The sequence below is a fragment of the Saccopteryx leptura genome, chromosome 10 (assembly GCF_036850995.1).
Source record: "Saccopteryx leptura isolate mSacLep1 chromosome 10, mSacLep1_pri_phased_curated, whole genome shotgun sequence".
NCBI lineage: Eukaryota > Metazoa > Chordata > Mammalia > Chiroptera > Emballonuridae > Saccopteryx > Saccopteryx leptura.
The window spans coordinates 61524778-61550235 of NC_089512.1; the positions used below are offsets into that span (position 1 = coordinate 61524778).

At 41.0% G+C, this 25458-nt stretch overlaps 1 protein-coding gene across 6 annotated transcripts in view; it reads right to left on the bottom strand.

The window, feature by feature from the left end:
- Positions 1–25458, bottom strand: part of ARHGEF3 (Rho guanine nucleotide exchange factor 3) — a 402985-nt gene that overhangs the window by 22338 nt on the left and 355189 nt on the right. For all 6 annotated transcript variants that reach the window (XM_066351719.1, XM_066351722.1, XM_066351720.1 and 3 more), the window contains 4 exons: positions 8150–8320; positions 3616–3678; positions 1545–1641; positions 1310–1386 (listed from right to left, as the gene is read on the bottom strand). In XM_066351719.1, the coding sequence (XP_066207816.1) occupies positions 1310–1386; positions 1545–1641; positions 3616–3678; positions 8150–8320 (408 nt within the window). The remainder of the gene's footprint in view (positions 1–1309; positions 1387–1544; positions 1642–3615; positions 3679–8149; positions 8321–25458) is intronic.

Genomic DNA, 25458 nt, shown 5'->3' on the forward strand with positions numbered 1-25458 from the left:
TTACTTGCCTTTCAGACAGATACCCTTGGGATATTTCAGCCTCACTGCTAAAATTGACTCCCGAACTAAAAGCTAGCTAAGTCATAAAACCCTCAAAGTTTCTGGATGAAGACAGTAATTGAGAAGCATTATTTAACTAAGAGAGAAATGTAGAAACTTAGGAACTAGAAGGCTTTAGAAAGGTTAAAATATAAATACAAATGGAACTGGATTAAGAGAACTCATATGGTGAGAGTAGAATTTATAATCTTTACAACACTCTCCAAATTGTGGAATGACTCTAACACTGTTTTGGCCTATTTTTCTAGATCACTGTGTGAATCAGAACGATGAGAGACCTAATTTTGCCTGGAAGAAGTCATCAAAGTAATCTGCTTCATAACAAATGGAAAAAACCTGAAACTGGGGTTGAGTACTTAGGCACTCATAGAAGGAAACAGAAGTATAGCACGGAAGTGCTGAGGATGGCCACAAAATAGAGTCCATACCTGCTCTAAAATCAATCAAACAAATGAACAACCACGTTATGTACCCAGTAAAACACAAATGCATCCCAGGACCATAAAGTTAGAACCCCTAATCTAAAATCCTAAAATCTCAACTGATTTTTTTTTTTTTTGTATTTTTCCAAAGTTAGAAGCATGGAGGTAGTCAGACTTCCGCATGCGCCCGACAGGAATCCACTCGTAATGCCCACCAGGGGGCGATGCTCTGCCCATCTGGGGCATGGCTCTGTTTCGGCAGGAGCCATTCTAACGCCTGAGGTGCAGGCCATGCAGCCATCCCAGGGCCCGGGCAAACTTTGTTCCAGTGGAGCCTTGGCTGCGGGAGGGGAAGAGAGATATAAAGAGGAAGGAGAGGGAGAAGGGTGGAGAAGCAGATGAGCGCTTCTCCTGTGTGCCCTGGACGGGAATCGAACCTGGGACTTCCACACACTGGGCTAATGCTCTACCGCTGAGCCAACCGGCCAGGGCCTCAGCTGATTCTTTAATTACGAATAGGTCCCTAAATTTTTACTTGAATAGAGCTCATAATAATTATGTTAGTAATTAGCCTGAATTGAACATTAACTAATTTTTATTTTATTGAAAAAAAAAGTTATCTTTAAGTGTAGTAAATTTGTAGTAAGAAAATAGTTTCCATGCTTTGATGAGATAAAGCCTAATTATAATAAATTTTACTAGAAATCTGCTATTTTTTTCCTAATGTGAAACCAGTGTTTGCTAATAAAAAAAAAGTCTAGTTAAAATGAAACTCCATTTAAGATACTGAAATTTATCTTCAATCAAGTCCAGAGAGCTTTTCTTACCCAGCCCACGAGGATGGGACCGACGTGTTCAGTTGACCCATCAGGCTTCCGAACATCTCGAAGCTGACTAAGAAGGTCTGGTAAACAAACAGAATGCATCTGAAGTTAGGCATTCATATATGGACAAGGCTGGAAGTAGATTCTCGGTTACTCACATCATTACATAATCATGACTTGTGTAAGACAACTCAATTACGGCTACAAGTCACAGCTCATTCTGGGAACAAAATTATACCTTCATGCAGAGGAATTAGAGAGTCCAGTGTTCCAAAAATTTGATTCAACTCCTGTTCTGTCATTATGGAGAGTTTCAGCATGGGATCGTGATAGGCCTGCACAAGAACCACAGAGATGGAAGCAAACATTTAAAATCAGAGGAAGTAAGTTGTTAATGTTAATGGCTTCTAAAAGGCCCTACAGAATAAGAAAATATTTGGCTTTCTCCAACAACTTCTCCCATAATGCTGCAGAAACAGCAGATGGGTGTGGCTGGAGCAGTGGAAACTCAGAATTGCCATGAGACTTTTGTGGTTGATGATTAACCAAAATAGATTTTTACAAAACTTTTTATATTCTAGTACAGTATATCATACATCTAGGAAAAGGCACAAATCCTAAATATAGAGTGGATTTGACTGTATATTTTAAAAATTATCTTTATTACTACCTCTTATTAATGATAATTAAACAAGAGCACAGTTATTCCCAAGGCACTGTAATAGAATACAAAGACTCAGGTGGCACAGTCCCTGTCTTCAAGGAGATTTATACAGCTAATTGGGACAATAAATAAAACATGTGGGAAATTAAATATATGTTTAAAAAAGTTTAAGATTAAAAATAGATGTCACATGGCAGCAAAAATTTATCAAATCATAACTGTTTTAGAGCAGCGATTTTCAACTGGTGTGCCACAAGAATTTTTAAAACATGCAACTATTTAGTCAAGAGCACTAATTTATTTTCCCTTAAACTGTCAAATTAAAAAAAGACAACAATCAAAAAATGGCAACAGCCAACACAACAACAGCCATCCAGTATGAATGAATCAAAATTATACTTTTTTTTTTTGTCAGATCAGCAAAAAATAGAATATATTTTTTAGCATGCTGCAAAATTTTAGTAATTAGTTTAAGTGTGCCATAGGATGAAAAAGATTAAAAACTGTTGTTCTCGAGGGTCAGAGAATTAAAGCTGAAGTGGTCAGGGGAGATTTTGAAGAGGAGCTTCTTGGCACAGAGAAGGAGGCAGTAAATATTGTTGAAGAATAAACTGAGACTTGAGCTCGTTCCTGAAGGGTGACTAGATATGGATGGCTGAGAGAAAAGGGTAGGGTTTCTAGGAAGGTAGGCTACCGTAAGCAAAAGGATGGCAGTGAAACATCTTAAGGCACTGGATTCAGGAAATGTTGCTGCAGGATGGAGCTGCACCTACAACCAGCAAGATGTCTCCGAGAGTTAAATGTCCTTCCTGTCTTCTTCCTCTTCCCACCTTGCCTAAAACTCAGTTTCTTGGCCATCCCTCAGGAATGTTATAGATGGGACTTCATGTGAGCAGAAAGTTGAACTAGAGGAAGGCATCCTTCAACCCTGGTGATTCTTTGAGGAGGCTGTGAATATCAGATGAAGGAGTCTAGATTTTAGCCTCCTTTGGGGGTGGGGGTGGGGTCGCTGGAATGGAAAAGTTTTTTTTTTTTTTGTCTGTTTTTCCTGGCCTCCTCCACATGGCCTCTCTCTGGAAAAGTTTTTGAGAAAGGTTTGTTGTCAAGGCGATATACAGGACACAAGGCTTGGGTTTCATCCATCTTCTCACACGCAATGTGATTAAAAAATAAATTTCTATATAAAAGACCCTAATTTACATAATAGTATGCAGTTGACTCACTTAACTATACATATATTATCCACTTATGAAAGTCCAGTGACTTTATTTCTAAGACACAGCTCTAGTTTCAGACCATCCACACATTCTCTCCCATGGATGAGTAGGCCCTCCCTGCACATGAAACTTCTAGGACAGCAGAATATACTGTAAAGCCAGGCCTCCATGAATACTTTCTGATTAAAATGAAGTCTTCCTTGAGGTGCATTAGACACATGCAGAGAAGAATCCCTTATGCGGCCAGATCCAGAGAGCCTTCCTGTTTTGAGCCATTTTCCCCAGTGCTTGGTTTGTGCAGGTTCTTCTCCATTTTGGATGAGCTTAGTCATAAAAAAAGAGAGCTCCTAAAGCACAATCTCGTAATTGTGAAATTATTCAGGGAAATAAAATACGAGGACTCAGATGACCACTGGATTTCAATTTACCTTTTTTGCCAATTTCAAGTCCTCTATCAAGTCCGCTTCTCCTTGGGAAAGCTCAAAGATCGCCTGCAAGAAAAGATAAAACACATCCACTGACCTTTCATTTATGAGAGCCAGTTCAAACAGCGCTGGTTCCCGTGCCCAAAGCTCCAAATCTACATATCTCTTAAGTATTTTTAAAGGATTCTTAAAAAAAAAAAACAACCCGCAGCAAATGCATCTTGTGGGTAAAACCTACAAAGGAAAGGTTGTAAAATTTCTGGATAATGTGCTCATCTGTTATGAGATGATGAAGTTCCACATATGTTTCCAATCCAATAAGTCATCCTTCATGTTATAGAACTCTGATGCAACCAAATAAGGAATTATTTTAGGTAAAATAATTACAGTTTGAACCATGGATACACGTTGACGTGAGTAGCAATTATAATAAATGATTCAGGGTCTGTTTTCAGTGTTGGACATGGTAGTATTATTAATTGGGTCATCCAATTTGTCTTCCTTCTACTCAACATAAGGTGAATCTCAATATAAAGCTTTATTCCTATCAGATACTTGTCATGAGATTGGAATTGTAGGAAGAATCTAACATTTTATCATTCCAAGTGTCTGGTGAAGTGAATTCATTCTAACTTACTTCTCAACCCTACATGGTACAATAAATAAAATGGTAAGAGCCAGCTATGGCCTGACCAGGTGGTGGCGCAGTGGATAGAGCGTCGGATTGGGATGCGGAGGATCCAGGTTCGAGACCCCGAGGTTGCCCACTTGAGCGCGGGCTCATCTGGTTTGAGCAAAGCTCACCAGCTTAGACCCAAGGTCGCTGGCTTGAGCAAGGAGTTACTCGGTTTGCTGAAGGCCCACGGTCAAGGCACATATGAGAAAGCAATCAATGAACAACTAAGATGTCGCAACGAAAAATTGATTGATGCTTCTCATCTCTCTTTGTTCCTGTCTGTCTGTCCCTATCTATCCCTCTTTCTGACTCTCTCTCTCTGTCTCTATAAAAAAAAAAAAAAAAAAAAAAAAAAAAGAAAGAACCAGCTATGTCCAAAGGTATGTAAAGGGACTATTTCTAATTTGGTTCTATTAAGTCATTATAATTTTATAAGAGCTATGATGTGCAGAACACTCTTTCACTCTCCTCTGGAAGTCTAAACTGTTGGCAAATATTACATTATAAAAAGACTATAGCCTGACCAGGTGATGGCGCAGTGGATAGAGCATCGGACTGGGATGCGAAGGACCCAGGCTTGCGACCCTGAGGTTGCCGGCTTGAGCATGGGCCTACCAGCTTGAGCGCAGGGTTGCTGGCTTAAGCGTGGGATCATAGGCATGACCCTATGGTCGCTGGCTTGAGCCCAAAGGTTGCTGGCTTGAAGCCCAAGGTTGCTGGCTTCAGCCCAAGGTTGCTGGCTTGAGCAAGGGTCACTCACTCTGCTGTAGCACCCCCGCACCCCAATCAAGGCACATATGAGATAGTAACAAATGAACAACTAAGGTGCCGCAACAAAGAATTAATGCTTCTCATCTCTCTCCCTTCCTGTCTGTTTGTCCCTATCCATCCTTCTCTCTGATTCTCTCTCTGCCTGTAAAAAAAAAAAAAAAAAAGACTATGTGTGTGGTACATATTTAAAATGAATATGAAGCTATAAAACATCCCCAAATTTTTGTGAGCAGTGTAGTTCAGGGACTGCCACATTTCTTTTAGAATTCAGTTAGAAAGTGAGCAGAGTGGAGAGCAGCCTCCATTCTTGGGGTGGGTGGGGTGCTCTTTAGCAAAGCAGGTGGGGCCAGAACACTCACTGGGCCGGGGCATGGTGCCCCTCCTGAGGCCCAGTGAAGCCTCCACACCATGCCCTCCTGATACTCTATTTCATTTAACCTTTTATTTTGAAATAATTATACACTCACATGACAAGTTACGAAAATAGTACAGAGAGGTCCTGTACATGGATTACTCAGCTTCTCCCTACAGTGGCATCTTATATAACTTCAGAGCAGTGTCAAAACCAGGAAGTGAATTGGCACAATATAATCAACTAGCCTTTGTTTGCTTCACTCTTCCTCAGATTCCCTTGTACACCTGTTTTACTAGAGCTCACATACTGTCTGACTGACCAAATGTGACCCCCAGAAGAGCAAAATCACAGAACTCCACACCAGGAGATGCCACAGTCAGTTATCTGTGGTAGGCAACACAGTGTCACCATGAAGACCAAAGTCTTTGGAGAAGGACAGGACCTGGGTTCTAGAGCTGGCTTTGTAACTTTCCAGGTGGGTGACCTTGTGCTCATGGTGTCTGGCTAATTCCCTCATTGCAGAATCAGTCTTACCCTTCTTTCCCTCTCTCAGATTGTGCAAGTAATCTATGCACACTATTAACACTTGGAAAACACAGAAAAGTATAAAGAGAAAAAAATTTAAATACCCGTAATACCATATTGTTAATTATTATTAAGATTCTGCCATATTTCCTCATAGAATTTTTCAGTGCAAATAAATGCTTTATTTATTTATGTATGTATTTATTTTTAATAGATAATACATTGACATGGTTCAAAATTTACAGTGCACAAATAAATACTTGGTGATAACTTTCCCTCTCACTTCCTTCTTCCAACCACCCAGTTCCCCTTCAAGGAGGAAACAATGCTACTAGTTCCTATGTGTCCTTCCAGAAATGTTTTATTGTTTTACAAGCAAGTACACCACACATACATTAATTTTTCCTTCTTTTACATAAATGGTAGCATACTCCATACCCTATCTTGTGCCTTGCTTTATCAACTTGGCCACTCATACATATAAGTGCTTTTTTGTGTTTCTACAGCTACATAGTATTCCATGTATGGACATAATTATTTAACCAGTCCCTGGTAATAGATGTGCAGGCTCTTTCAGGCAGTACTATAAACGTCCCTGTGATGAATAAGCTTACACATACATTTTCCATCTGTATTTAAGTGTGCCTAGCAGTAGATTCCTAGAAGAGAATTGCTGAGTCAAAACCTAGAAAGGGCCCTGGCCGGTTGGCTCAGTGGTAGAGTGTCGGCCTGGCGTGCAGGAGTCCCGGGTTCGATTCCCAGCCAGGGCACACAGGAGATGTGCCCATCTGCTTCTTCCCCCTTCCCCCTCTCCTTCCTCTCTGTCTCTCTCTTCCCCTCCCTCAGCCAAGGCTCCATTGGAGCAAAGTTGGCCCAGGCACTGAGGATGGCTCTGTGGCCTCTGCCTCAGGCGCTAGAATGGCTCTGGTTGCAACAGAGCGACACCTCAGATGGGCAGAGCATCGCCCCCTGGTGGGCATGCCGGGTGGATCCCGGTAGGGCGCATGCAGGAGTCTGTCTGACTGCCTCCCAGTTTCCAACTTCAGAAAAATACAAAATAAATAAATAAATAAACCTAGAAAGTTTTCAAATACTCCCTCTTCCAATGTTAAGTTCTCCACAAAAATAGATATTACAAGGATTTCACTATATGATGCACACTTTAAGTGCTTAGCATAGCCTGGTGTGTGACAAATTCTTTTTTTAATCTTATTTTTATTAATTTTAATGCAGTGACATTGATAAATCAGGGTACATATGTTCAGAGAAAACATCTCCAGATTATTCTGACATTTGATTATGTTGCATACCCCTCACCCAAAGTCAAATTGTCTTCCGTCACCTTCTATCTGGTTTTCTTTTTTTTTTTTTTTTTCCCATTTTTCTGAAGCTGGAAACAGGGAGAGACAGTCAGACAGACTCCCGCATGCGCCCGACCGGGATCCACCCGGCACGCCCACCAGGGGCGATGCTCTGCCCACCAGGGGGCGATGCTCTGCCCATCCTGGGCGTCGCCATGTTGCGACCAGAGCCACTCTAGCGCCTGAGGCAGAGGCCACAGAGCCATCCCCAGCGCCCGGGCCATCTTTGCTCCAATGGAGCCTTGGCTACGGGAGGGGAAGAGAGAGACAGAGAGGAAAGCGCGGCGGAGGGGTGGAGAAGCAAATGGGCGCTTCTCCTGTGGGCCCTGGCCGGGAATCGAACCCAGGTCCTCCGCACGCTAGGCCGACGCTCTACCGCTGAGCCAACCAGCCAGGGCACCATCACATTCTTATGTGACAAATTCTCTATACAGGGTAGTATGATCATAGCCAATTAGGGATATTGATACAGAAAATTTCATTCCCTAAAAAGGTGTCCCATAAAACTGAACCAAAGTTTCATTAACTGAATATTTTAAAATATTCTAAAAGTTGCTCTCAAAATATAACAAATGATTGTGTGAACTCTATGATTCAAAATAGACACTTACCAAATCATCTTTGTAAATTCAGATTTCACATCAGTTTCTTTTTAAAGTGGGGGCCACACCCACCCAGCTGCATGCTGGTTTCTCAGTTCCTTAAAAGTTCTGACACTCCCCATTTGTCCTTTGACAACAAACGCTATGGGGCACTGATGCGGGGATGTGGTGTAGACCCCAGCCTGACTCTTGCCTGCAGTGCATCTGCCTCTAGACACACAGCAAACTCCGTGGGTCCCAAGCCTACCTCCTGACGTTTGATTTCCTTGGAAGTAAGCATCTGATTGACGCACACATCGAAGGTCTCACTCCACAGCTTGCTGTCTCGCCGCTTGGTGCTCGAGGAAGCGGCATTTCTGGACCAGGGCCGGGGGGCGAGGATGTCAGGCCGGCTCTCACTGCGGAAGCTAATGGAACGCTGAACGATAAGAAAAACAAACTGTCACGGGGCAGCAGCAGGATGGGGTGGACCATTTGAACAGCTTCCTGTCCCTGACAGAACATAAATCAGACATCAGCAAGAAAGAGAGGACAACGCCACCAGGCCTTTGGGGGAGGAGGGCATTGTCTTGAGCCTATGTGCTAAGGAAAATTGGGCAAGGGCCACTTTATACATGGGCTGGGAGTATCCATGACCTGGAGAAAGCACAAAACATGCACAAAGGCAGCACTCAGACAAATGATGGCTCTACTTTTTTTCCGTTAAACATTTCCACTCCTCAGAAGAACAACGATTAACAGTAATGGATGTTCTTTAAAAAAATTCTGGCCAGTACTCCTGCTGTCTTCCTCCTTCTAGGAACAGAATCCCACTATCCTTGCATATCCCGGGCCTGACTCAGTTTGGTTGGAGTCCCCCTGACCTGACCAATCAGAGCACTTCTCTACCCAGGTTCTGGGAGGGGCACCTGATTCCCTGAAATGTGTTACATGAGTCATAGGAGAAAGATGGAAGGACTCTTGATTCTTTTGGGATTGTGAACTCAAGAGTTAACATGAGCAGAAGTTTCCTGCAGCAACTTTCTCTGGTCACAAAGAAGAGTCTGTCTGATATAGGAGAGAATAAAGGGATACACAGAATGAAGGATGGTCAGAGACACTGATGGAGGGATGAAGAGAGGGAACAAGTTTAGTCTACACTGTTTTGAGTCCTGGGATCCCACTGTTCTTAAAGCCAGGAAGAGCCATTCTTAGACTAAGGGGCTAATACAGTGTGTCCGTAAAGTCATGGTGCACTTTTGACCGGTCACAGGAAAGCAACAAAAGACAATAGAAATGTGAAATCTGCATCAAATAAAAGGAAAACTCTCCCAGTTTCATACCTATTCAGTGCAGTTCGATGTGGGCTCACGCAGATTTTTTAGGGCTCCTTAGGTAGCTATCCCTATAGCCTCTACAGACTCGTCTCTGACTGATGACCTACCAGAACGGGGTTTCTCCACCAAACTGCTGGTCTCCTTCAACTGCTTATCCCACCGAGTAATGTTATTCCTATGTGGTGGCGCTCCGTTATAAATGCGCCGATATTCACGTTGCACTTTGGTCATGGATTCAAATTTAGCGAGCCACAGAACACACTAAACTTTCCTCTGTACTGTCCACATCTTGACTGGCATGGCTGTGGGCTGCTCCGCTGTATACCCGGTGTTACATCATCATCTGCACATGCGCACATGCTGCCACATCATCCTACAGAAACTGGGAGGGTTTTCCTTTTATTTGGTGCAGATTTCACATTTCTATTGTCTTTTGTTGCTTTCCTGTGACCGGTCAAAAGTGCACCATGACTTTACGGACACACTGTACATTCCCCTTTCTGTTTACATTAATCTCAGTTGAGGTTTTGTCAACTTGAAAAGCACCATCTAATATACATACTAAATACCAAGCAAATGATGCCTGTCCCTGAGTTATTTTTTAATTTTCCAAAGAGGTCTCAGTAAATTTTGGGGTGGGCTAACCACAGAAAGTGCACCCTTGTGGCTGAAATAGGCTACCACACTGTTTTCTCTTGACAAATCCAAATGATCAAGAAGAAAGCTAAGGGCATCCTATTCAGCCTTCAACACTTACTGGAAACTGCTAAAGCAATGAGGTGTTGCTATGCTCAAAAACCACATTCTTATTTAGCAAGTGCTCTCTGCCATGACTGTGGCTACATGTCTGTGCCATCAGTGTGAAGTTCCAGCTCTTCAGTTTGATACATAATGCCTCTTATAATCTGACCACAGTATATAATATCGAGGATCACTTTCTGCCACTTACCCATTTCTAACCCTACTAGGTTATCTCTAGCCCTACTAAACAATCTAGCCTGCTAGGCTATCTGCCATTCCCCAAATGCATCATGCTTTGCCATCTGCTGTGCTTATTAAAATACTATATGAACACTGTTTATGAAAAATGCACACAAGCAAAGATATAAAGGAAATGCCACCAAATTCTACCATTTTGCCTGATCACATTTTGGGTGATTTTTATTCTAGTTTACAAATTTTCATAATGCAAGAAAAATGGGTAAGTGAAAAATATAAAAGGAAAATTCCCAGGGACACAAGGTATTACCAGCAGGGAGTTATATCTGCTGGCAAGTAGCAACATAGTGTCTCAGGCTGGTTCAGGCACCCATGAGCTCCTGGGCTCATGCATGAGCTCATGATTGCTGGACCATCCATGGGCTGGTCAAGAAAGTGCATGCTCCAAATGTGCAATTCACAATTAGTACCTTGCAAATCCTTGTGATCGCTTGAAAACAGGCCCTTATAAAATAGGGATCAGACTAATGCTAACAGATCCCCAGCACTCAGAAGCAATTAGCCACAGGCACAGAAAGGTCAAAACAAGCAAAGTGAGTCATCAAATAACTCATGCATCTCAGTTAGTGGTTCTGATGCCAGCCTGAGTGGGGAGAATGGGGGAGGGGTTGAAGGGGAGAATTAAAGCACAGAGAGAGGCACACACAAAAAAGATTCAGAATGAAAGACATTTTCCACTTTCACTTGAGACAATGAACCTTCCACCTGTTAGTTTCAGTGCCTGACCAACTTCAAACACCTCTCTCCTTCCCTACCACCAGTTTGTAAGTAATGTATGCTAACTTTAAATTTTCATACATTACAAAACTATATAAAATTAAGTACAAATCCCCTCATTTTTTCCAAGTCCACATCCCAGAAATAAATGCTATTGAGTTTGTTCTAGATCTTGTCAAACCTTTTCTATACATTTGTTAACAGTCACAGAAAACACAATGTTTTCTCTTTTCATTCAACAATATGTCTTTCCATGTTAGTATATAAGATTCACTCTTTAAAAACTAACTTATTGAGGTGAAATTTACATAACATAAAATTAACCATTTTTCAAGTGAACAATTCAGTTGCCTTTAGTAGACTCACAATGTTGTAAAACCATCACCTTTATCTAGTTCCAAACCATTTCCATCACCCAAAGACACTTATTCCTCTTAATGGCTGCAGAGTTAGCATTCCATGGTCTATGTGGACCATATGGATTCAATCAGACTTCAAATGATGGACATTGAAATCGTTTCCAGTGTCTGGCTATTACAAAAACTGCCTCAGTGAACATCCTTTTTATGTATTTGTGATGGTATTTCTGTAAGACAGATTTCTTAAGTAGAAGTCCTTGGTCTAAGAAGTATTAACATTTTAACATTTCCTTTGTACTTGACCTCCAAACAGTCTGTCCCCAGAAAGCTATATGGCATGTTAGTAAGTACACTTGTTCAAGACTCTCATCAACAGGATATTACTATCAACCTAATAGGAAAAACAACTATAATTCCTTAATTTCAATTTCATGTTCTGAATGTAAGATTGAGAATATTTTCATGTATTTATTGAAAAGTTTCCCAGAGAGTTGGAAATTTTCTTCTGTTGCAGTCTGAGGCAAATAAAGGGGCATGAGCTATACCACATGAGCTCTATTCTATTTCTAAGAATTCCTTGTTTTATGTTTCCTTAGTGATTGCTGGGCTTGGGTAGCACAGGGGAAGGGATGGGGGATGTCACAGAGGGGCCATTATATGCCTGACCAAGCTTAGCACTTCTGACGAGTTCTCTCCAATCTTCACAACCACCCTGCAACGCAGGAGTTTACTCCCATTTTATGATGAGGAAACTGAAGCTTAGAGAGGCTAAGGTACGTGTCCAGGCAGGATTCAAAACCAGACCTGTTTGGATCCAACCTCAGCTCTTTCTACTGTGGGGGCTGTTTACATGCATTGTGGGGAAGTTTCAGTGACATGGGACCCAGCCTTCTAGGAGTTTAAATCTAGTTAAGAAGAGGAAATGCATTTGTTCATTTGTTGTAGGAATAATGACTGAGTGGCTCTTTGACCAATCAAACTTCAGATTCACACTTTTAGTTAGGCTGGGTTAAAAGGTTTTGTCTTTTTTAAATTCCACTTAGAAAGGGGAAGAATCCCAAAGAAGAAATAAAGAATGTTGGTCAGGTATGTGGTCAACAGCTGGCTGGTCCTGGGGACAGCTCACAGCCACTAAGCCACTGACCACACACCACAACCTACACCCCTATCAGTCATTAATATAACTAGGCACAATTAGACAAGAGGATTGAAACTGGGGGAGGAACATTTGACTACTGCTAGAGAAAAGTCATGTTCTTTCAGTGTCCCTGACACTTCCCATCCTCCCCTTTTCTATGCTATTTTTCTCTTTATTTTCTACTATGTAACATATGATATCACTTACTGTTTGTTTCTGGTATATCTGTTTCCTCCCAATAGAAGGTAAGCACCATGAAGACAAGGATATCTATCTGTTCCGTTCACCAATGGATTCATCAGCAATGGGCAAGGTAGGACCTCCCCAGCCTGCCTAATGAATGAATGGCATGCTGTATGTGCTGGTACTGTGAGGCAAGCTTTAGAGCCCTGCTATACCCACGAGGTAAGGATTTCTACCCATTTTACAGATGGGAAACTTGAGTCTCAGAGAGTGTGACATTTGCTCAAAGTCATGCAGCCAATGAATAGTGCTCAAGAATTTCAATCAAGTCAATGGTGTACTCAGAATGACATGCAGGTCTGGTCTAGTTCAGTCCATCCCCCGACCCCCTCCCCACTACCAGTTTTTAACCAATATCCTACCCTGCTTTCCCTAAGGCAAGGTTCAAGTGTGCCAAATAAAGGAGTTTCAGGCTACTTCTCAGTTCACGGCAGGAATTCTCTGTCTTGCTACCACTAACATTTTGGACCAGAAATTTATTTCTTGTGAGGAGCTGCCCTGTGCATCTTTCGATGTTCTCCAGTATCCTTACCTCTAACTGGTAGAGGACAGTAGTGCTCCACCCTGGCTATGACAACCTGAACATCTCTAGACGTTGCTGAATGTCCTCTGGGGTGAGAGACACTGCTCCATGGTGACCAGGAGAGGCTCACCACAAAGTGATGGTCCCAGCCTTGAGAAGAATTGCACGCAAAATAGAAATACAAACACAGATGCCCTGTGAGTAGGGAGTATGGCAGGGAGGGACAGTTCTGGGATTGAAATGAAAAATGTTCCAGGACAAGCAAGAGTTTCCATGAGTAAATGTGGCATAGCAAATGAATCAAAACCCCAAAGCTCATGAGTACTGGCAGCTAAAATAACAATGGCCATAGCAAGCCCTGATAGTGCAGATTTAGGAAATGGGTGCTCATGCTTATGCCTGGGTTGGGACGTGGAAAAGATGCTGCAGGTGCAAAGGGGACTGTCAGGTCCCTTACATGTGTCAGAGGAAATGTACACCCAGAGCTTAGGCATGATGGAACAGATTTGGTTTGTTCACACTGCCTGTTCAGCAGGGTGCTCCCTCATCCTTTTCCAAAAGAAACAGAAGGTCTCTCCAGCCAAAGAGAACATCCTACAAAAAAGAGTTCCAGCCAGGGAAATTCTTTATGCTTACCATTGCTATTTTGTGACAGATGGTTTATTATTAAATGGATTGCAAGTCAGGGTGGGGCTGTCAGAGGAAAGCACATTCCTATATTGCTACAATGGGTTACAACAAAATGTACAGTGGCTACAGCTGGGATCAGGAAATGTTCTCCAACAGCACACTAGAGGAGTCTATCATGTAGAGCTTGATTAGAGCAATTAACTTAAATTGACAACACATCTCAGCTGTGTGGCCTCCATCACACTTGACCTTCATGCTAATCCTGGGAGAGGCACTGGGCAGGTTCTTGTATTTTGCCCCATTTCAATAGATGAGAAATCCAAGCATCAGGGGACTGATGTGACTGGCACAAGGTTAAGTGTTGGAACAGGAACTGAGCCCAGTGGATTTAGGTTAAGAAAACAGGCCATGGAGTAAAACAGACATGGCTTCAAGTCAACTCAATAGCTGAGGGACCTTAGAAAAATGAATCGCTTTGGGTCTCAGTTTCCTTCTGTGTAAAAGGGGCATGGTAAAAAGTATCTCACAGAGTTATAGTGAGGATAAGAAAAAGTACGTCAAGGGTTTAGCCAAGTGCCTGGTACTTGGTCAGTAGGAAATGGGTGTTCCCTATCATTGTTATTACACCACTGACTGCCCTACCATCATTAGTGCTTATGTATACATGTTTCCATTCATTAGCAAACAGCAGATGCAGCTCTGAACTACTTGGACCAAACAGCAACTTGAGAGACCTTCACTAGGATAACTTAACAGGAGGAGAAAACCCTTCAGCAGCACAGTGTTGCTGATAAAGGCAAAAGCTCTGGAAATAGCCTAAAATGACCAACAATAGGGGTGAAATAAATTACAGTGTAGCCGTAAAATGGAACATTATATAGTTGTTAAAGACATTCTTTTAGAGAAAAATGTAATGATAATGGATGGGAAGGCCTCGCATGCAGAGTTAAGAGAAGGAAGATCCCTGTTTAAGTACAAAATGTTAATAGGTGGCACCCAGATGGTGGGATGATTGGCGATTTTTATTTTCATCTTCATACTTCTCTACATTTATAGGGTGGGGCATACATAGGTTTATAGTTGTTTATATGGGAAATAATACAATAATTAATAAATAATAATGTAAGAATTATTGCACTACAACTGTAAGCCTACTTTTGCCCCATGCTGTGTTTTCAAGATTTTCCATAATGAAGAGATATTAACTAAGAAAAATCAAAACCGGTAGACAAAACCAGCAAGACCATGAACACTAAGTTTGAAATGATGCTATAAACACATAAAATCACATATATAGAACCTGGTTCAGATTAATACACATTAACAACATGGTAAAAAGACACCTGACCAATTCAAAATCAATAAATGTCAAACTCCACAGACACACTGCAAGGAGAAACCTTTCTGTAGTTGGGAGAGATTCTGAGTAGATGAATGAAAAGCTGAAGAAAGTATTTTATAATTTGCTTACTGCAAGCCAAAAAATAGGATGCCCTTCAGAGGCCTGGGGAACTAGTCCAACCTTTTCATTGGTCACCAGTAAATGGCTTTTGCACAATAATATTAATGATAAAATATTCCAAGAGCTAAAATGGCAATGATGACTGTCCCCAGCACACAGGGAAATAGAGAGGGAGAATCAACAGTGAAGTGGGATGACCCAGACTAAAAGTCTGGCCATTATTTTTAGATTCTGGCTAACTGCAGGCTTTCTTATGACCAAACTGACTTTCTGCAAAAGCCTACTGCAGGAGAGGCACTGTGAAAACTCTGCAGAATCCCAGCTCCTACACTTATTGGCTATGTGATTTTGGGCACATTTTTCAACCTTCAGGTTTCTCCCCTATTGAGTGGTGAAGAATCCTACCTTGCATTGTTATGGAGGAGAGGAAATGAAGCTGTGAAGATAATACTGTACATGGAACCTGGCTCGTTGTAAATACTCAACTAATGAAGTTGTTATTACTAAATAAAAATTGACAAGTTTTCAATTGTAATAGTCAACTGTTACAATGGTTTAACAAATATTTTCAGGAATAGTAAAGATTGGCAGAAAGTCAGGAGTTCCTCTTGACATGGAATATAAGTTGTTTCTCAGCTATATCCATACCTTCCAGATGGCAAGGCAGTGTGGTTTGTGTGGTCGCAACACACACACAAACCCTTGTTTCTGCATTTGCCAAATAACTTGGACCAAAGATTTTTGTCAGGTATAGAAACTGTATGACCTTGCCTGACTGGTTGGTGGTGCAGTGGATAGAGCTTTGACCTGGGATACTGAGGTCCCAGGTTCAAAACCCTGAGGTCACCAGCATGAGCACAGGCTCATCTGGCTTGAGCACAGGCTCAATGGCTTGAGTGTGGGATAATCAACACAATCCCAAGGTCGCTGACTTGAGCAAGGGGTCACTGGCTCAGTTTGAGCTTCCCCGGTCAAGGCACGTATGAGAAGCAATCAATGAACAACTAAAGTGTTACAGGTATGAGTTGATGCTTCTCATCTCTCTCCCTTCCTGTCTGTTTGTATGTCTAAAAAAAAAAAAAAAAAAAAAAAAGAAAAGAAAAAGACAAAGAAAAAAGAAAGAAAGAAAGTGTATGACATCGCCTTGGACCAAGGGACTAAGTGTATGGTTCCTAGAGAAGAAAGTCGTCATTTCAGCTCATGGAAATTAAACAAATATGTTTGAGTACTTTCCTACTTAATGCCCATGTCTAGATGCTATCATCTTCTCTCCTTCCTCAATTCTGATATGCCCTCTCTCCCCTTCTTTCCCATCAGCTCTGAGCCATTCTAGGCCCAAAATAAATCCTTCCACCTTTCCTTTAATCTCTGTTCCTAGGTCACTACTAAGTGTCCCCTCTCCCATATTTATCATATAAGATTTTCATATCTTACACATTTTTACCAAGTTGCAAAGGTAATATATAATTACAGGGTGGGGCAAAGTAGATTTACAGTTACTTATATGAAAATAATACAATAATTAATAAACACAAGAATAAACTGTTTCATGTTCTCACAACTGTAAACCTATAACTTTTGCCTCATTCTGTATTTTAAAAATTCAAGCATGACAGAAATACATAACACAAAAATCAAAAGCAAATAGTCTCAGCCTTTTTATTCACTCTCTACTAGTCATTCTATGTAATGGGGGAAAAGGAGGACAACACAAGATAGAAAACAAAAGAACTGTAAAAATCTCCTATAGTGGTATTCCCAAGAGATAACCAGTATCAAAAATTTGATGATGGTTTTTCCTATATATATTATAGGTGTGTATGATTAATTGAGATAAAATAGTTTTGAACTTCCTGGGATTTTTCTTTCACTTAATAACATATCTTTTTACAGACCTGAAGATGGCAGCGGAGTAGGTGGACGCACAGACACCCAGCTCTCACCACCAAACTGGAATACAAATCAATTTAGAAAAAATCAGCAGGAAAAACCAACTCTGGACTATAAGAACAGCTCTCAAAAACCAAGGAGCAAAGAAGAAGCCACAACAAACCTGGTAGGGAGCGACTGAATCTCCCCTGCTTACAGGAACGGAACGGCGGGGGGGTGAGGCTGAGAGCCCAGAGGGGATCTCACTCCAGGGAAAAGAGCAGAAAATACTGCTCACAGCCACTTGCCTGGCGACCAGGGAGCAAGGTGTGTTGAAAAGACCAGCTTATCTCCCAAGTGGTAAGGAAAGAGAGGGACAGACTGTGAGGGGCTAAGTAATGCAAGAGACAATCTAAAAAAAAGCTGACTCATCCGTGCTGGAGGAGGCCATAGCTGGGGGAGGGACTGATCCTTCCCCACAAAACAGTACTGAATTGCTTCCGGATCAGAGATCTCCAGACATCTCTCCAGCTCCAATCAGTGCAACAAGACACAGCTGAAAACAAGAAGTGGGGAGGAGGGGCAGTAACTCAGGTCTCCATGGAGATCTGAGATATACCTCCCCCTACTGAAGCTGAGAAAACACCCTGCCCCAGAGAGATTAGTTGGTGGAAGAGGCCTTCAGAGTCTCAGGTGACACCCACCACATTCCTGGATACAGTTTCAAGGAAGCCCCCTGCTGAGATCAGTAAACAAGACTATCACCTGTTAAGAAAATAAACAAATCAAGACTTCAAAGCTGCCCAAATCCGAAAGTGGATTACAAATAATAGCTGATACCAACCCAAGAAGACCTAGAAATAACACAACTGAAAACTGGAGGCAAACAACACCAAGCCTAGACTCAACCAACTCTACAAACAAAACACAGACAATGAGAAGACAAAAAGGTGCAATCCAAATGAAACCTTCAGGAGATGAACTGAGTGATATGGAAATAATCAAACTTCCAGATGCAGAGTTCAAAATAATGATTGTAAGGATGCTTAGGGATCTTAGAACAACAATGGATGGTCATTATGAACACCTAAAGAAATAGCAAGTATAAAAAAGAATGAGTCGGACATGACAAATACAATATCAGAAATAAAGACCACAATGGAAGGAATTAAAAACAGGATAGATAGAGCTGAGGATTGAATCAGCGAGTTGGAAGACAATTGGAATGAAGGCATGAAAGCAGAGAAGAAAAAAGAAAAGAGACTCAAAAAGTCTGAGGAAACTCTTAGAGAGCTCTGTGACAACATGAAGAGTAAAAATAACATCCGCATCATAGGGGTTCCTGAAGAAGAAGAAAAAGAACAAGGGATAGAGACTTTGTTCAATCATATCATAGCTGAAAACTTCCCTAAATTAATGCAGGAGAAACTCTCACACAAGTTCAAGAAGCACAGAGGACTCCATTAAAGAGAAACCCAAAGAAACCTACACCAAGACACATCATAATTAAAATACCAAAGCTAAGTGATAAAGAGAAAATATTAAAAGCTGCAAGAGAAAAAAAAGCTATTACCTACAAAAGAGCCCCCATAAGGATGACATCCGACTTCTCAACAGAAACACTTGAGGCCAGAAGGGAATGGCAAGAAATATTCAAAGTAATGCAGAACAAGAACCTACAACCAAGACTACTTAATCCAGCAAGGCTATCGTTTAAAATTGAAGGAGAAATAAAAAGCTTCCTAGACAAAAAACAACTCAAGGAATTCATTACAACCAAACCAATGCTGCAGGAAATGTTAAGGGGCCTGTTGTAAAGAGATCAAAGTGGGAAAAAATATAGCAAAAAAGGAATACAGCTTTAAAGAATAAAATGGCAATAAACAACTACATATCAATAATAACCTTAAATGTAAATGGATTAAATGACCCAATCAAAAGACATAGGGTAGCTGCATGGATAAGAAAACAGGACCCATACATATGCTGTCTACAAGAGACACACCTTAAAACAAAAGATACACATAGATTGAAGGTAAAAGGATGGAAAAAACATTTCATGCAAATGGAAATGAAAAAAAAACCTGGGGTAGCAATACTTATATCAGACAAATTGGACTTTAAAACAAAGGATATAGTAAGAGATAAAGAAGGTCACTACATAATGATAAAGGGAGTAATCCAACAGGAAGATATAACTATTATAAATATCTATGCACCTAATATAGGAGCACCTAAATATATAAAGCAGACTTTGATGGATTTAAAGGGCGAGATCAACAGCAATACTATAATAGTAAGGGATTTCAATACCCCACTAACATCACTAGATAGATCCTCAAGAAATAAAATTAAAGAAACAGCAGACTTTATTGGACACACTAGATCAATTTGATTTAATAGATATCTTCAGAACCTTTCACCCTAAAGCAGCAGAATATACATTCTTTTCAAGTGCTCATGGTACATTCTCTAGGATAGACCACATGTTAGGGCACAAAAGTGGTCTCAACAAATTTAAGAAGATTGAAATCATATCAAGCACTTTCTCTAATCACAACGGCATGAAACTAGAAATGAACCACAACAGAAAAGCTCAAAAATTCTCAAACACATGGTAACTAAATAGCAGGTTGTTAAATAACGAATGGATTAAGAATGAGATCAAAGAAGAAATAAAAAAATTCCTAGAAACGAATGACAATGAGCATACAACTCAAAATTTATGGGACACAGCAAAAGCAGTACTGAGAGGGAAGTTCATAGCACTACAGGCACACTTTAAGAAGCTAGAAAAAGCTCAAATAAACAACCTAACCCTGCACCTAAAAGAACTAGAAAAAGAACAGCAAGTAAAGCCCAAATGTAGTAGAAAGAAGGAAATAATAAAGATCAGAGCAGAAATAAATGACATAGAGGCTAAAGAAACAATACACAGAATCAATGAAACTAGGAGCTGGTTCTTTGAAAAGGTAAACAAGATTGATGAACCTTTAACTAGACTCAAGAAAAGAGAGAGAGGACTCAAATAAATAAAATTAGAAATGAGAGTGGAGAAATAACAACTGACACAACATAAATACAAAATATTATAAAAAAAATACTATGAAGAACTGTATGCCAAAAAACTAGACAACCTAGATGAAATGGACAAATTCCTTGAAACATATAATCTTCCAAAAATCAATTTGGAAGAATCAGAAAACCTAAACAGACCAATTACACCAAATGATATCGAAACAGTTATCAAAAAACTCCCAACAAAGAAAAGTCAGGGGCCTGATGGCTTCACAACTGAATTCTACCAAATATTCAAAGAAGAATTAACTCCTATCCTTCTCAAACTATTTCAAAAAATTCAAGAGGAAGGAAGACTTCCAAGCTCCTTTTATGAGGCGAGCATAATTCTGATTCCAAAACCAGGCAAAGACAACACAAAGAAAGAAAATTATAGGCCAATATCTCTGATGAATATAGATGCTAAAATCCTCAACAAAATATTAGCAAACCGGATCCAACAATATATGAAAAAAATCATACACCATGATCAAGTGGGATTTATTCTGGGGAGGCAAGGATGGTACAATATTCGTAAATCAATCAATGTGATTCATCACATAAACAAAAAGAAGGAGAAAAACCATATGATAATTTCAATAGATGCAGAAAAAGCATTTGATAAAATCCAGCACCCATTCATAATCAAAACTCTCAGCAAGGTGGGAATACAGGGATCATACCTCAACATGATAAAAGCCATCTATGACAAACCCACAGCCAACATCATACTCAATGGGCAAAAGTTAAAAGCAATCCCATTAAGATCAGGAACAAGGCAGGGGTGCCCCCTTTCACCACTCTTATTTAACATAGTCCTGAAAGTCCTAGCCACAGCAATCAGACAAGAAGAAGAAATAAAAGGTATTCAAGTTGGAAAAGAAGAAGTAAAACTATCATTATTTGCAGATGATATGATATTGTATATAGAAAACCCTAAAGTCTCAGTCAAAAAACTACAGGACCTGATAAATGAATTCAGCAAAGTGGCAGGATATAAAATCAATACTCAGAAATCAGAGGCATTTTTATACGCCAACAATGAACAGTCAGAAAGAGAAATTAAGGAAACAATCCCCTTCACTATTACAACCAAAAAAATAAAGTACCTTGGAGTAAACTTAACCAAGGAGACTAAAGACTTGTACTCAGAAAATTACAAAGCATTGATAAAAGAAATCAAGGAAGATACAAACAAGTGGAAGCATATACCGTGCACATGGTTAGGAAGAATAAACATCATTAAAATGTCTATATTACCCAAAGCAATCTATAAATTCAACACAATATCAATTAAAATACCAATGACATACTTCAAAGATATAGATCACATATTACAAAAATTTATATGGAACCAAAAAAGAACAGAAATAGCCTCAGCAATCTTAAAAAAGAAGAATAAAGTGGGAGGTATCACACTTCCTGATATCAGGTTATACTACAAGGCCATTGTACTCAAAACAGCCTGGTACTGGCATAAGAAAAGGCATATAGATCAATGGAACAGAACAGAGAACCCAGAAATAAACCCATAGCTCTATGGACAACTGATATTTGACAAAGGTGGTAAGGAAATACAATGGAGTAAAGACAGCCTCTTTAACAAATGGTGTTGGGAAAATTGGACAGCTACCTGCAAAAAAATGAAACTAGATCACAAAAATAAACTCAAAATGGATAAAAGACTTAAATGTAGGCCGTGAAACCATAAGCATCTTAGAAGAAAACATAGGCAGTAAGCTCTCCGACATCTCTTGGAGCTCTCACGCTATCAAATGTCTTTAGTATTTGCACCCTTTGACCAGAATTCCACTTCTGGGAACATAATCTAAGGAAGGATAGAAATACAGACACACACGACTTGTGATCAGGATGTTTGAAGCAGTGTCATCTATCATGATGGAAGAGTGGAAACAACTTAAATATTCATTACTAGAAGAATGATTAAATAAATTGGTATATTCTTTTGATCAAACATTATATATATCCATTAAGGATAGAGTCTGTGAAAAATATTTAATGACATAAAAATATGTTCTCAAACTATAAGGTTATTTTATATTGTTAAGACCAAAGCACCCTGGCCAGGTATGTCAGGTGGTTAGACATTGTCCTGATACGCCAAGGTTCCAGGCCTAGCACAAATCCTTCCACCCTTTTTTTACCCCATCCCTTACACCGTAACAAAATTCTCAATGCAGCTAAATGATAACGGGAAAATAAAAATGAAAGATGAAACAAAGCAGATCAGGCAAAATGCAAAATAAGTAAATAAATAAAACCAAAAGGAACAAAGAGAAATAAAGAAAATTATTTAACTTTAACAAAAGGTACAATTCCCCCAGTAGGTTACAACAATGATGAAATGGAACCTTTACATACATAACTGCAGAGATTGAAAATATGTGAGGCCAAGACCAAGAGAGGCAAAAGAGAAACTGATCATCGTGGGAGGTTTCATCCAAAAGGGAACAGATCACACAAAGATAAGTCTGGACAGACTGAGAGTAACCCCAAATTAGTCTCAGAGTGTGTACTGTATGTAGTTATACTTAGAACAACATTGGAAGGGAATTATTAAAATATTAACAGGGGTTGTTTCACAGTGGAAGGTGATACATGTTGTTTCCTCTTTTTCCTTTTCTGTATTTTTCCACCTTGAACATACACTTTAACAAAGGAAAAAAATTAAGTTCATGTTCAAAGAGGAGGGTGGGCTCAATCACAGTGTAATGAACACAGCATTCCACAGCATGCACTGGATGCAGATGGGTGCGCCAGGCGCGCACAACTGTGACGGGAGGTGCCTGGCCAATGGGCGGAAGGCGAGCCTGCCTTCCTCGTTCCACAGGAGGAGTGCATGCAGACCTCTCTCAGAGCTGGGCTGATTTTCCTCCAGAGCAGGCAAGCGGGGGCGGGCTGTGGGAGGGATTTATGGGTCCAGAGGGACCCAGACATCTGTGCTCCATCCACCTGCAACGCTAACTTCCCTGGACAGAAGCAGACGAAGAGCCATGCAGAAGGCTGTCCCTCTCTGACTTCCACAAATGCCACCTTTGTGCTGAGGCCTGGGCCCTCGTCCATATGGGGCACAAGGGAGGCAAGAGAGAGCAAGTCCTGCAGTGGCCAGCTGAGCTGCTGCGAGCACCACTCCATCTGTGACTGAGTTTTTGACCTTTTTGGAAGAGGCTGCCAGCATCGCACTCTCCTGATATCCTCCTGAGGAGCCAGAGGAAGGACTGCTAAGTGCTCCGTTATTGATTAAAGCATCGGGTTTGGGGGTTTGGGCCTCAGTCATTCCTCTCCTATAATAAAAGCAGCCCAACCTGAGAAACACACTAGATATCCAAAGGGACATATATGACTCTAAGGTGTCAGAAGCCAAGGAAATGGGGATGGCAGCAGATAGCTAGGCTGCTAAGTCAGAGCCTTGAGTGTTTTTGGAAGTAGAAAAGGTATAAATATATAAAAATACGGGTAAGAAATTAATGCTGAGGGGCATGCTGCACCCCTCGCTCCTTGTTCTGTTCCTCTCCTTCCAGAAAGGGCTCAGCACAGTACACAAAATGGGAAAGGAGGTTAGGCTGGCAAACTGAGTACCCCTTTGGGATTGCCCCTTACCCCTCAGCCTCCCTGCTCCTCAGGCTACATCAGCATCTTGTCCCATTCTAGCTAGTGAGGGAAGCAATCAGGTCATGAGATTGGTATTGAGATGCTAACCGGAGTAATTCTGCAGAACTTACACTGCATGCACCAAGGTGACTGTTGGAAATATCAGCGAGGGTGGGGGGCATTTTTCATGTTTTGTAGATCCCCTGTAAACATGGCTGTCTAACTCTGCATACAACCACAGGGGCATAATTCCATTTGCTGACCACCCCCCACCCCACCCAAGGACAGACTCACAACATAAGCACATTGCTCAAGTTCTCTCTTTGTCTACGTGCACAACTATTATGAATAACTGCCTGGGTTGTTTCTGTCCATAAATGGAGCCTATAGTTAGCTAGTTATCATGGCATTTGAAAAAAGTAAATAAAAAATTATTATGCTACAAAAAAATCTTTGAGGTTTTAGAAACTAATCTCTACATGTCAGATTCCTCCCTCGGGTCTGGCTTTCTCACTCTTGCTTGGCCTCAGTCTGCTGGATTTCAGACATAGCTTGATTTCTTTCTGCCCTCGTTCTCTAGGTCAATGTAAATTTTCAAGGTGGACAAATATTTCCTGCAGTGTTTCCTGTGTAAGATCTGTGTAGGAAAGAAACAGGAGAAAAGAAATAAAGGTTGCTTGGGAAGCCAAAGAAAAGATTTTGAAGGTATGACAATGGGGGCATTTGTAGGTGACAGCTGGCTGGTTACTCAGGTCCAGCTCATTACTGCCACAGGGGAACAGAGGCCCAGCACCACCCGGCATTCCACTTCCTCATTCTTATATAGACTGTTTTGATTTTTAAACATTAACTCAAAATACTGTGCAGCCAAAAAAAACACAACTTGAGAGCCAGATGTGGCCATAAAGTTTCCAGAAAGCAACTCTATCTAGAACTGCGATTCTCAACCTGTGGGTCGTGACGCAGGCGGGGGTCGAACGACCAAAACACAGGGGTCGCCTAAAGCCATTGGAAATACATATTTTATTTTAAAATGTATTGTATAATAAATATGTATTTTCCGATGACTTTAGGCGACCCCTGTGTTTTGGTCGTTCGACCCCCGCCGGGGTCGCGACCCACAGGTTGAGAACCGCTGCTCTAGAATGAAAGCAACATGAGGGCAGGACATAAAGCCTGGTGCACGAAGAAGGCCCACTCAATACTTGTGGGATGAGTAAAGCCCTTCCTGGGGCAGAGGGTGGACTGTCCTAGGACAGACAATGGGAAGAGATGGCTGGCAACATGAAGGTCTTATAATCAAGGGGGGAAATAACTACAGAGGGCATGAACTTGAGCCACAGTCACTGGGATGGAAAGGAAAGGGTGAAATAGCAGTATACGGGTTAAAGAATTTTCAAAAAGCAGAACTCAGCAAAAGACCAGATGTTCATGACTAGAGAGGTGATGAATCTTCCAGAGTAAGCCTGCAATGAACTTGGCCAGAGGTCTGCAGGACTGGTCACAGGAGGGAGAAGGTAAACACATTTTTATCTACTAGCTTCAAAGTCCTTCATCTGGCTCCCCCAGACAACCTTATTTTTTTTCTCCTGTTCTCTCACAAAGGTTATCAGGGGATACTGAAGGTCCCA